This window comes from Bemisia tabaci, chromosome 5 (genome assembly GCF_918797505.1).
Source record: "Bemisia tabaci chromosome 5, PGI_BMITA_v3".
Lineage (NCBI taxonomy): Eukaryota > Metazoa > Arthropoda > Insecta > Hemiptera > Aleyrodidae > Bemisia > Bemisia tabaci.
The window spans coordinates 12,465,500-12,479,397 of NC_092797.1; the positions used below are offsets into that span (position 1 = coordinate 12,465,500).

General features: G+C 39.9%; 2 protein-coding genes across 2 annotated transcripts in view; one reads left to right on the plus strand and one right to left on the minus strand.

The window, feature by feature from the left end:
* Nucleotides 1–13,898, minus strand: part of LOC109042205 (sensory neuron membrane protein 2) — a 43,200-nt gene that overhangs the window by 6,885 nt on the left and 22,417 nt on the right. The window contains exons 6-7 of the mRNA XM_019058840.2: nt 13,063–13,271; nt 11,457–11,653 (exon numbers count right to left, since the gene is read on the minus strand). Coding sequence (XP_018914385.2) covers nt 11,457–11,653; nt 13,063–13,271 — 406 coding nt within the window. The remainder of the gene's footprint in view (nt 1–11,456; nt 11,654–13,062; nt 13,272–13,898) is intronic.
* LOC109042207 (uncharacterized) lies at nt 2,444–8,434 on the plus strand. Its single transcript, XM_019058842.2, has 2 exons — nt 2,444–2,996; nt 7,738–8,434. Exons 1-2 carry the CDS (start codon nt 2,518–2,520, stop codon nt 8,204–8,206), a joined length of 948 nt encoding a protein of 315 aa, XP_018914387.2. The 5' UTR covers nt 2,444–2,517; the 3' UTR covers nt 8,207–8,434.

Genomic DNA, 13,898 nt, shown 5'->3' on the forward strand with positions numbered 1-13,898 from the left:
GGAGGGAGGTATAAAGAGCTAGCAAATGAATTTGTATAATCCGAATAAATGAATAAACCGAAATGAATTTCGGATAACAGTTTCAACAAGCAAAAATGTACGTCTCTTGTGCTGAAATTCCGTCATACCTCAGAATATTTTAGCCACTTTTTTGGAATTAAAAAGAAAACTTTATAGCCACCCATACTGCCGTGCTAAGGAAAGACGCAGTATGAACCTTCAGGCGTTGCCAAATTTCCTTTGATAAAACGCGAATTTTCTGGTAAATTTATGAATATTTTCCTCCCAATTTTCCAGATAATTTTGTTCGCAATTTCACCTATAGTTCCTGAAAATTTCAAGGAAAGATATTCATAACTTTCCTCAAGGATAAACATTTTATCGAAGGAAATTTAGCTACTCTCGAATGTTCATACACCGTTCTTCTTTAGTGCGGCAGTATGGTCGGGTGGTAAAGGGAGTTTTAAGGACGCCTCAAACGTAGTATTGGTAGTAGTATAGTACACGGCAGCATATGAGCATCCATTTATTAAGGAGCTGAAATGTACCGTGTTAAGAGAGTGACATACTAATGAGAGAAATAGCTTCACACGGCAAGCATTGCTCATTTTAAATAGATATTTGGGCTTTTTTAGGGTAAACAATGCTCAACAATACTCTGAGAATAGGAAAAAAAAGTTAATCTAGGATCCTTCACACAAAGACACAGAACTGTCCGCTGTTGGTATTAAATAAAGTCGCACCTCTTCTGCGCAAAACGAAAATCCTTTTTGTTTGGACTCATTCGCCTGAAAGGCTTTCGGTTTACTCATCCGAACGGCTTTAATGCGCATGCAAATTTTCGGAGCGGCCGGCCAAGAATTTGCGAACAAATAAACAAGCGGAAAATGAGATGCAAGAAGAAAGTGAGGAATCAGATTGAATTAGCATTCCTCCCTCTCCTTCGAGTATAAATCACGATCGTCCCGACTTTGCTCAAACCTGTTTGCCTGATGAGCGAATCGCGGGAGCTGCTTCTGGTTGTACGAACTCTAAATACTCGTCAAGGACCAATCGCACTTTCCGCTGTCTCCTTGCGTGAAATTAAATTCAGGCATGCATTTGAATAGCATACCTTTCTCTCTATATCATGCGAGAACACGCGCTTCGAATACGCTTGCCATGCGTGTCATCGACTTAGTATTTCTGGGTCAGCGAGGATCATCAATATTTAAAAATCCGATGATATTTTCTAACCGTACTCGATTCCTGGTTCGCGATGTGCTCTCACTTTCAACTTGAGGCGCGTGTCTTCTGAAGCTCAGTTATCCCTCTAGGTTGTGTTAAGTTCCATTACGATTGAATTGCACAACCTCTACTCCCTGTAACGTTTTTACATCCATGGAAAATTGAATTTAAATCCGGAGGAAAATTTCTCCTCCCTAATTTTAAGTTTTAGAATTGAATTCAACCGCGCAACGTAGAAGGTGTGTAGTGCTGGTGCTCCAAATTTTGGATTTTAAACTACGTTACTGTCAATTTTGGTGTGTATTTTGATCAATTTTTATTTTTCGCCCCCTCTTCTTCTACGCTGGTCTCAAGTGCCACATAATCTCGAATTTTTAATGGACTGCTCATTTTTTGAATTCTTGATGTGACTCTCGATCAATGTTAGAGGCGTGCATTGTAAAACGAATTCTCCCTGGTGCGTCTAATTCGAAATTAAATTAGTGCATATCGACGGTGAAACTACCAAACCACGTATCTCGTTTGCGGTGTTTGAAAATCTACGCTCACATTTTATTTTTTTGAAGTAGACCAAATCAATATCATTCCTTGAAATTTTCACGGAATTTTCTCCGCACAAAGAGGAAAAATCACAGAAATTTTCAAGACTGGATGTTAAGTAGTTTTTCATTTAAAAAATAAAGTATGACAGGAAGTCTGCGACGTCGCAAACCGAGATACGTGGTTTGGTAGTTTCACCGTCGATATGCGCTGTTCTGTGTTAGCTTTGCCTGTTATTCTGTCACTGATAGTTTTGAATTGGCATTTTATAGAGCCTCAATTTAGGATTCCTATATTAATCATTCACCCAGATATCTGCACTCGTATGCTATAGTGACTCCTCATCACTAGTTTTGAAGCCCCTGGCTGCTGAATCAAGTTAATTTTGAAACAAGACAATGTCAGGGCCGATTCATTCCTGAATCAAGCCATTCTCGGATCTGGCGATTAAACCTAGCCTTCACTGACCTATTCATTTCTGCATGGGACCAAGGTCGAGCCATTTTCAAACCTAATTATTCCTGAACCTAGCTATCCCTGGACTAAGCCATTTCTGACCGAGCCATCCTTAAACCGAACTTTTTCTGGACTATCCAATTTTTGGTCAATCCATCCCTGAGCTCCATTCCTCCTCATCCTCCCATTCCTAGACCCAGTCATTTCTGCACTAAGCTCTCCCTTGACCGAGCCATTCCTAAACCTCATTATTTCTGGACCCAGTCATTCCTAGATCCACCCGCCGACATCGCCATGCTCTCCCCACGCGCCAATCTCTTCTACCTCCTCCTAATCGCCATCCCGTTGACGACGGCCAAGATCTTCACGAAATGCGAGCTGGCCGAGAAACTCCGCGCCCTGAAGGCACCTCCAGAGGACATCCCAACTTGGGTTTGCATCGCGGAGCACGAGTCGCGACTGGACACGTCGGCGGTTGGCCCGCCGAACGGGGACGGCTCCAGGGACCACGGGCTCCTGCAGATCAACGACCGATACTGGTGCTGGGTCCAGGAGGACGGACCGGCCGCCTGCGGGAACAAGTGCTCCGACTTCGAAGACGATGATATCAGGGACGACTTCATCTGCGCCCGCAGGGTCTTCCGTGCTACCAAGCGTCGGACTGGTAATGGTTTTACCGCTTGGGTCGTCTATGGACAGCACTGCAATGGGCCTGATGTCGGGAGGTATACCAGTGAGTGTTCTGCTGTTGCCAAAAATGAGACTACCCGATCGTAACCGAGATTTTTGTAAAACTTGAATTGAATTATTGCTCACGTTATTTTGTAAATATCCTCAAAACGCTCAGGTTTTCCTTTCTCATTTTAAAATTTAAATTATTTTATTTTGTTTATTTTTTCAAAAACAACTATGCGTTTTTAGAGAGCATCGAGACACACTTCAGACGTTCTCAACATCGTATAACATTTTATCCTCTTATTTTCGAAATACTTTTTTTCCCATAAAATCATTTGAAAAATTAAGGGTTTTATCATGTTGGAAAACAATAAGTAAAGAAAGCTTCGAGTTTTTTTTAATTTTAGCGATTTTAGTCATGATTCAAAAGAGTTTTCCTTGTTTTTATACCCTTGTTTTATTATCATGTCTACTTTTTGTTTATTTTCAATAAAAACGTTTCCAAAATATCTCAAAAAATGTCCTTTCTAACCTTGCAAATTTCGATTAAAATATTCTTTAAACACAAAATTATGTGTGTTTCAGTAGTATTACAATATTGTCAACATTTTTAAAACATGTTCTTTATTCAGGAAACAAATTTATTATGAAAACGCGAGAACGCGTGTTTCGGTTATCCGACATTGCTGATTTCCTTGCTCATTGTGTTTCTTTAGTTGGAAGGAAAGCTGTCAATGTCGCCAGTTAGGAGGATTTGGTACTTTTATTTAAATTTAATATTTTCCCTGAAAAATACGACCAACCGATGACGAAAGACCTTTCAGTTCCCTGCGCAAAATTTTTTCAGGAGCAGAACAATATTAAGATGTTTGGATATAAAATGAGAGAGCTCCTTTTTAAAACATGAAATTACTCATCAGGGTACTCATCTCATCCCTTACAGTGTAATATCCTTACGCTGGGTTTTCCTGCAAGCAGGCTGCGCGCCGCATGTCATTAATTGCTTGTGATATATATTGAGCGAGACTCGTCACGTCTGAGCGTCAACACGCGCTGAAATCTAGACTAATACGACCGCGCGCTGCTACTCCCGCGTTGTCGTCGCGCCAGTCTCACGGAAATCCCAGATTTGCACTCCTCTTCCTCGGCATCAAAAAATGTGCACGTAATTTACGTGCAAAAACTACGAAGCGCTAAATTGATTCAAAAATTTTAGATCCACCTCCCCTTGAATTGAACAAAAGGGGACCTTAAAAAATTAGGGGGAAGGAGCAGAGGAATGTAAGAACATTAATTATTGATATAGCTCAGGGAATATACGGGGTGTTTCAGGGTTAAACCGACGGAAGGAAGGGTCCCATTCAATATGTGAAACATTTTCTCCAGAGATTCCCCCTCCCCTTCCTAAAGTGTCCCACGGAGTCCGCTCAACCCAAATTTTTGCGAAAATAATCGTTTCCTCTGACTTTCGGCAAAGGTTATGGACAAAACTGATGAATTTGGCTACTCTACTTCTCTCAATAATGTTCAGCGCTGCAATAGACGATTTTAGCGATGACGTCACCATGGAGATTCTCCAGTAGATCGAATGGACCACTAGACAAGGTACGAATTTCAGCATTCTGATACATGTTTCTTCACTAAAATTTCACGTAGAATACGACGCGCACAACGAAAATTACCGGAATCAACTCCTTCCAAAGATATTTAATGAATCTTGATGCGTAAATTCAAACCACCCGCTCATGAAAACTCAATGCTCTACGTGATTCACATCGTGCGCTAAACGTTATCATGACAGCCTCTGCTATATAAAAATCTTGCAACCTCGATCTTGACGCTTTGGCTCAGCTACAGCAAATTGCTAATAGTTTGAACAACACGTGGTGGGAAATGAACATTGCTCGATTGAGAAGCTTGCTGAAACCGTTGTAGTGCGCGATTTGACTCACGTAGAGCTTTGAGTTTCTTGTGAGCGGGCAGTTCAAATTCCTCGTAATCAGTGCGAAATAAAAACGTTAATATCTTCGTTAGAAGTTGATTTCGGTAATTTTCGTAGTGTGAATCGTGTTCTACGTAAAATTCTGATTAAGAAACATGTATCAGATTGCTTAAATTCGTACCTTGTCTAGTGGTCCATTATTCTAGGAAATAACAATGGCATAACCTCTTTTAAGCTATCAATGAGAATAAATCTATACACATCGCTTTTCTGTCACGTAACTCGTAATAGCATCTATCATCGAAGCACTTATAAATATCGAAATCTTAAGTTAAATTGAGATCTCATCAGGCTATCTTGAATCTTTCAGGATGAAAAATTTGGTTCTCGTGTTCTTTTGGGCCGGCCCCCCTCCTATCTGAGAGTTTGATATTTTTAACATGAATAAATCCCGCGTTAAAAATTGAAGGATCTGGGTAATTTTCATGGATTTGGGTCCAGATACATTGCCAAAATTCAGTAAAAACGGCGATTTCTCCAAAAATATGGAAAAGCCGTGTTCTTCGGGAGTTTTTCGAAGAAATTAATGGTGGAAAAAAGACTTATTCTGACTCATAAAACACGCTCCTACAGCCTTGCGGTTCAACCAAACCCTTGAACACCCTGAACACATACAGAAAATGCATTAAATATAAGATCCCGGGAAACTAACAGTTATGATCTCTGAAAGTTCTCGGTTGTTTTAAAGTCGACAGAATAAAGATTATGAAAGAATATCAACACGGTATACGGTAATCTTTGTAGATTCGTATTAAAATATGTGTGAGTATCTTATACAATCGATTATAAAAACCTCGCCGCACAGTTTCTTATTCATTGACCTAAGAATTTCATTAAGTATTTTTCCCGCACCAGGTTAATAGTGTAGACAGCATAGCGCGAGTCGCAGCGCCGCACAGTGGACCGAGTCGATGGGAGAGGTTGGACAAAATTTGGGAATGTTAAAAGCTTTTAACTCCGTTTCTACAAAACTTTGAGGTTCTGTAAAGTGGTTTTACTAGTTTTCTCATGAAATTTCTTTCTAGGGATACCCCTAAAAATGTAAAATGTGACGAAATAAACATAAAAATTTGCAGTTTTGGTAAAAAAATATCATGTCCGACCTCTCTGATGACTCGATTCACTGTGCGCCACGCCGCGCGGGTACTAGACGAGACTACAAAGTGTGCACTTTCAGCATCATCGCAGATCGTTAATTTGCTCCGTTTTTCCTCGTAGTTTCGATTTCATTTTCCTCGTCGTTGCTTTGTTTCCTTCTGCGATGTCTTAGCACAGTATCTAATGAAGATAAATCTCGCATCGGAAGCGAAATATCGATTCGTCATTTAACTCTTGATTAGTGTCAGATTTCAAAAAGTATATAAGGGAGTTTTCTCGTCAATGTGCGTTGAAAAATATCGCTATACTCTTCAAAAAATCAATGAAAAAAAAGACGAAAATCAGAACAGAGGGGCTCTCACACCTGAAACGACCTGGACAAAAAATGTCATGGACAAAAGAAAATAACCAGGATTCATTAAAAGCGCAAACAGACCGAGTTAAGCAGAAAGGAACTAAGTCACATCAGCTATTGCTTTTAACTGGGGAATCTAATTTATTCATGAAAACGGCTGTGCGAATTTTTGTTAAAACAATGCATTTTCTGTATAGTAAGAAGCAAACTCCTTGACATTTTCAAAGGAATCCACACAAACGGACAGAGTTTAACAGAAAGGAACCAACCCACATGAAGTTGAAACCGAGAAAAAGAGGTTTGAAGTTCTATTTCTCCATAAGGCTCAATGTAGAAAATAAACTTTAACCCCTCTTAACACAGACTAATTTTTTTTCTCGACTTTGAGTTTTTGGCAGGGGAATATATAAGACTAGTGGAACTCATACACATTCTTAACTCAATTTTTTCGAAAATGTGGGCTGGTTCCTTTCTGATGAACTCGCGGTCCAAATGTTCTCTCGTAAAGAATTCTATTTCACCGTTCAATTTGGCAATGGCTGCTGTGGCTTGGTTCTTTTCTGCTAAACGCGGGCCAAATGCAACATACGCCAAAAAAATGAGGAAAAAAGTTTTGCTTTGAAAATGTAGATCACGTTACTATTTTCACAAACTCATTTCAGCAAAGACATTCATTTTTTATGAAGACGATTAAAGCAAACGAGCAACTTAAGACTTAATCTTTTTCTTCTCGTGAGCAACGCGTCGATTTCGCGGCGCTCGGCCGAGTTGAAGCATTTTTTCACGCGTTTCAGCTACGCCCCCGAGACGCGGCAAGGGGGAATACCACGCGGCGCGGTCAGCGACGTGACGCCGCGCCGGCCGCCTCGTTGCGTCGCGACGCTCAACTGATTTTTATTCCCCGCAGCTCTGCGGACTTCCCAAACCATCTTATCTTTCAGCGCACCGACACGACATGGGGGAGAATCAGCTCTGCTATTTGGGATATCCCCGTTTCTTCGGCTTACCTGGGCTTTTTTGCCTCCCTCCATTTTTAAACGGCACTTTCAGCACGCTTAATCAACTAGTATTTAAAAGCTCCGCCGAACACGTCTTATCCAATCCAAGTCGCATCTCCACCCTCGTCGTGCCTGGTCACCAGAGTTTGTGTTATTCGCGATTGAAGTTTATTCCGTGCAACGTTAGAATCGGCTGTTTAGTTCCTACGTTTTGTGTTGTTCCATACCTCATCTATTCTACACTTCCATACATACATAAAAGCCGCTTTTCCAGTGCTCTTCGGCGCTCTGCAACATCCACCCGCCAGCGTTCCCTATTCTCTCAAAGCCCTTCAGGGAGTTGACGCTCCCTCATTTCTAACCTAAACTTGACCTAACCTAATCTTTCCTAACCTCAAATTTTTGAAGATGAGTTCCTCAAGCTACGTTCTCCTCTGCAGTCTCGTTTTGGCTGTCTCTTTCCTAGCCGACGCGAAGGTGTTCAACAAGTGCGAGCTGGCGCGGAAACTGAAGTCCATGGGTTTCGCGGCCAACGAAGTGCCGATCTGGGTGTGCATCGCCGAGAACGAGTCGCACTACAACACGGCGGCCGTCGGGAACAAAAATACGGACAAGTCCAAGGACCACGGGATCATCCAGATCAACGACCGATACTGGTGCAACGAGTCCGGCTCCGCCGGGAAGGCCTGCAACAAGCGCTGCTCGGATTTCAGGAACGATGACGTCACGGACGATTTCGAGTGCGCCCGCAAGATTTTCAAGGAGACGAAGCGGCTCCGAGGTGACGGGTTCGCCGCCTGGACCGTCTACAACCAGAAATGCAAGGGGAAAACGGGATTCACCAACGGCTGCTAAGACCTGTCGGCTTATTGCTCGAAGTTACTACCTCTTTCGGTAATGGTTCCTAAATTACTTTATTTTGATGTGACCCCCACCGTAACTGATGAGATTTTGTTTTGCTTTTATCTCGTTTGGAAAATTCGTCGTTGCCTGGTCGCACGAAAGTACGAAACTATATTTGTACGTTGTAAAATTTTCACCCGCAAATTGTATTTTAATCATAAAAGTATGGTGTACCTCTAAGTGGAAATATACGAATTTTTCCTCTGACCATACACTGGAAAAAAAAAACACATTGGATTAGAGTCCAGACTCTTAAAAACATCGACAAGAAAAAATAGTCTTGATTGAGTAAGATTTAAGCTTAAATGAAAAACCAGGCCTCTTAATTTAAGCGGATTTCCTTTTGATTTAAGCAAAAATCTGATTGAATCAAGAGTATTTTTTCTTGTCAATGTTTTCAAGAGTCTGGACTCTAGATACAATGTGTTTTTTTTCCAGTGTACCTCAAAAATCGGTAAAATTTTGGACAAAAATTACACAATGATATTCTTGCAAAATATTAAATCTTTCGAGTTGATTTTGTAGGAGTTATGTTCCTTCGTCTAAAAATTATGCGCAGGCTGGGAATACCTTTGTGACCTCATTTTGAAGTTAGGAACCATTTTTTCGCCTCATCCATGAAAGCACCTATTTGCATAGGTAAAGTAATACGACACGTGTTGTTTCTGAAATGAGTGAGAAATAATGGTTCGTTATTTCAAAATGTAGACGGAAGCCGGCGTTGCAAACTTCGAATCTCTCTGAACTGACAATGGCTATATGCCTGTTTGCCTCATACTCGGTCAAGATTAATAAAGATACTGGCGCTTGTTTTTTAAAACTGATTTGGGGCAAGAAAAATCTTGAGGGTTCATCAATTTTTTATGAATTCAAGATGTTTTCATGTTTTCGCAAATTTTATCTTTGTCCTTAATTTTTTACTGCAACAAGAGATCAATCTAATATCTAACAAAACTCTTGATCGTGTTCGATTTATTTTTCACCTTATTGTACTTCCAAAATTGTTTAAATTCTGTCCATTATTCTAATTATAAATAAAATGTTGTTGAAATGCACGTTACTTCTTCCCATTCATTTCAAATCTTAACCCTCACAGATAGAGTATTCCGGATAAAATCCGCCTTATTCTTAAACTTTTATTGATGAATATTTAATTTATTGAAGCCGACGTTTATCATTATGCTCCTATAACCACATGTCCTTCATTTACAAGTTCCGTGAAAGAATCTTACATTAATATTCTAATGAATTAAGTTCTGGTTTCTGGTATCTTACAATTAATTGACTTAGATATTAACCCTCTGGTTATATAAAGTTATGTACAATTCCTTATTTTCAAGTAACAGTTGGCTCCTTTACATCAAATTTCATTCCTTGAGAAAAATTAATGATGTAAAAGTATAAATTATTATAATGTTAACGTATCATTTTTCATACTTTGATTAAGACCTAACAATTTAAGTGAAATAGATTGTAATGATGAGTCAGTATGCTGAGTCCCACAATATAATCTTGATGAATAAAAGTTATGGATTGCCAAACAATAATAAGATTTTTCCGAATCATAAATTCCAATCAGCAATATTACTGCAATTGGTCCTTCGAAGAATACAAGTGTGCGTAGCAAGAAAATAGAGGCAAGGCAACGCGCAATGAAAATTATGAAATATCAAAATCGACACGTTTGATTTTTTATTCTACCTCTTCTCATTTTCCTCTTTTCCAAATATCGACGGTGTAAGACCACAGCCATGTATCCCGGTTTGCGACAAGGCAGACTTCCTGTCATACTTCATTTTTTAAATGAGAAACTACTCAATGGCGATTCCTAAAAAATGCCGTGATTTTTCCTTCCTCCGCGAAGAAAATTCTGCGAAAACTTCAAAGAGTGATGTTGATTTGTTCTCCTTAAAAATAAATAAAATGAGAGCGGAGATTTCCAAACACCGCAAACGAGATACGTGGTTGAGGACTTACACCGTCAATATGTATAAATAATTAGGAATATTAAATTTTAGAGGCTTGGAGGACAAGGCGCATAAATGTAGTTTTTGTAAAAAATTGAGATATTAATGATTTCATTCAAAACTAGTCTCATTGCATATTCTGTGAAAAATTCGCATCAAAATTCCACTTTTTAAGCATCAAAAAGTCAGTTTGAACTTTCTTTCCGCGACAAGGATCCATGCAATTTTGAAACTTCATATTTCTTGAAATGGCAAAAACTGCACTTATGCGCCTTGTCCTCCAAGCCCCTCATTTGATGCGTGCATTTCTACGATACTAATATTAGGAAGGTATATTACGGTAGCATTGGGTGGAAAATGCTTAGAAAATATCGCTGATGAAAAGATTCAGTTGGCTAATTTTATGATCACCTCAAGGTGACGTTATCCCCTCCTCCGCTATAGAGGAAATAGCTCGCACGGAGTATAATTTCTTTCAGGTAATATACTCCAAGCGAGCTTATCGCTCTATAGTAAAAAAAATTACGTCACTTTGGGCTGATCATCAAAGCATCCAACTTGTGACTATTTGACTGGTGCGTCTATCCGCTCTGCAAGCCGATAATTGAAAGTTTGTATTTGTCGGACGCAGATAGATGGCATAGGTTAAATGGCGTAGTGTAAGCAGTCAACTAAGTCTTGTAGCCACTTTGTCATGCTCATGTCAGGTGGAATCAACCTTTCGAGTTTCCGACAGTATGTCGTCCATTATACTAAACAAAGGCACGACAAAGCAGTGATATGACATAATCGACCAATCACGCTATGCCATTAACCTACGTCATCTATCTCGACCCGACAAACATAAAATTTCAATGATCGGATTGATGTTCTCTATGAGACTGAGTTAACCTGTCACCTGCACGGAAAAATCGCCTTCAAGCGGGTGTTTATGCAACCCCACGACATGAACGTTAAAATAGTTGTATCCCACACTGGGAAAAAAACACATTGGATCTAGAGACCAGACTCTTAAAAACATCGACAAGGAAAAATACTCTTGATTCCATCAGAATCTAGCTTAAATCAAGAACCAAGCCTCTTAATTTAAGCGGATTTCCTTTTGATTGAAGCAAAAATCTGAGGCAAGAGTATTTTTTCTTGTCAATGTTTTCAAGAGTCTGGACTCTAGATCCAATGTGTTTTTCTTTCCAGTGCATTATAGTGTACCCTTAAAAGGTCGGTTCTGGGTTTACCTAGACAGCTGGAGATATCGAGGACGCCTTTCTCCATGCACTCTAGGGGCATGGTGAGTTTCTTCATAGGGCCAGGACAGTGGCATTTGTTCTCTGGATATCTGTCGACGGCTTCCATGAATGAATCCACCGGCGAGAAGCGGAAACCCTTGATCCCCGCAAACGTTATGTCCTCTGTGTACTCAAGTCCAACTGCGCTACACAAAAAACACATAAACCCACAGTCGTTAATATACAAGGCTTTTCTCATCGTTTACTTAGAATGTATGGATGGCCTTTGGGATGATTCATGGATTTCAAGAGAATTACATTTTTTAAGGGAAAATTAAACTGAATTGCTTAAAAATGAACTGACCTTGTGATGTTGCCATGATTTTGCAACTTCTACATTCAGAATGAAGTAAATGAAAGAGGTAAACCAATGAGCTTCACAGGGTAATTTTCACATGGAATTTCAATCTGTTTCGTAAAAATATACTCTCTTTAAAATATAATGTATTCCAAACAAAATATAATAAATTTTTCAACTTCAGCAACCCTGCAATGGTAGTTGGTAGTTAATTCTCATTCCAAAACTTTTGTAAAAACTTTAGTTTCTTCGGCAGAATTCTACACTGTTAAAAATTGTACCGTGTTTGCGGTAACTTTCGGTCACCGTAAATTACTCTTTCTCGGTCAGATCAACCAAAAGGACTTGAGGATGGACCGATACCGTAGGATAATCTGAGATACCTATAGGGATAAAAAAATTGGCCTGCTGAACCAATGCAATCATGCTTCAATCCATATCACTCAGAGGTTGCGACTTGCGAGAGGCCAGCGTGCTGGAATTTTCACTAATGCGATCCAGGTTCGATCTTGGCGTCTTAATGGACCACTAGACAAGGTACGAATTTAAGCATTCTGATACATGTTTCTTGACCAGAATTTCACGTAAAACACGTTTCGCGCAACGAAACTTACCGAAATCAACTCCTAACAAAGATATTAACATTTTTTATCACATTGGTTACGAGGAATTTGAACTGCCCGCTCACAAGAAACTCAAAGCTCTAGGTGAGTCAAATCGCGCACTACAACGGTTTCAGCAAGCTTGCAATCGAGCAATGTTCATTTCCCACCATGTGTTGTTCAAACTATAAACAACTTGCTATAGCTGAGCCAAAGCGTCAAGATTGTGGTTGCCAGATTTTTATATCGCAGAGACTGTCATGATAACGTTTAGCGCGCGATGTGAGTCACGTAGAGCATTGAGTTTTCATGAGCGGGTGGTTTGAATTTACGCATCAAGAATCATTAAATATCTTCGTAAGGAGTTAATTTTGGTAATTTTCGTTGTGCGCATCGTATTCTACGTGAAATTTTGGTTATGAAACGTGTATCAAAATGCTGAAATTCGTGTCTTGTCTATTAGTCCATTGCGCATGATCTTCAACGAAGTTGCAGCTTTTCAACCGCAAGATCCGATTGGTATAACCCAAAGAATAACCAATTAACCAACCACACGAATAGGATATTTTGTGCTCTACCTCCCACATGAACACAAAATATCGGTAAATTTTCCTTGAGGCGTATTTTCGGCGTTTTCTCTCGCTGTATTACTGACCTGCAGACGTCAGTGCTGAATATGAGGATTTGTTTGTGGTGAGCTGGGCGAGAGGGCGGCAGCGTGATGTCGGCTCCGGTGACTTGGTTACAGGGCTCCGGCCAAGCACTCGTTTTCTCTCGCCCGTTCCAGCTCACCAACGTCCCCATCAGGTCCGGCCGTGTCACTCCACTGTGCACCTCCATCACTCCCTCGTCCGAGTTGTTCTTCTGCAAACACAAAATAAATTCTAAATATATTCTAAATTCGGTCTAAATATCGATGGCTGAAGTGCAAAATCACCGTGTGCTGTGTTTCAAAATCTCTGTTTTTATGTTACCTTTCCGAAGAGAAACAAGCCAACTTCATTGCTTGAAAATTCTACGGAATTTTCTGCTAATAGAGAAGAAGAATCCAGGAAGTTTTCAAGAAATTAAATTGACTAGGTTTCCACAGAAAAAAAATTATGACCGGAAACCTGCAACGTCGCAAATGAAGATACGTGGTTTTGTACTGTAACCATCGATATGATCTATTCTACATGCAAGGTATCCCTGGGGTGACCAACGAAATTTCAAAGCGCAACTCTGTAGGTATTGATGGGCCTTTTTCTCTGTAAACATGAGTCTCACAGTTAATCTCCAACCCAAAATTCTAAAAAAAGATGATTTTTACTTTCAAATTTGAGGAGTTATAGTCATAAATTGCGTGCAAATTTGTAGCTAGCAGTAATTTTTATTATGAAGACCAAATTTTTATGACCGTGCGAACCTAAAATTGGCCTAAAAAGTTGAAAAAACGAATATTTTATAAGACCTTGGGTGGTTGTGGCTTCGTAGAGTTTAACTTTAAGACTC

Excerpts from the sequence above, each read along its gene's own strand:
- LOC109042207 (XM_019058842.2), top strand. The coding sequence starts at position 2,518 with ATGCTCTCCCCACGCGCCAATCTCTTCTACCTCCTCCTAATCGCCATC. Across the intron at positions 2,997-7,737 it reads AAAAATGAGACTACCCGATC|TCCTAACCTCAAATTTTTGA; the intron begins GTAACCGAGATT and ends TAACCTAATCTT.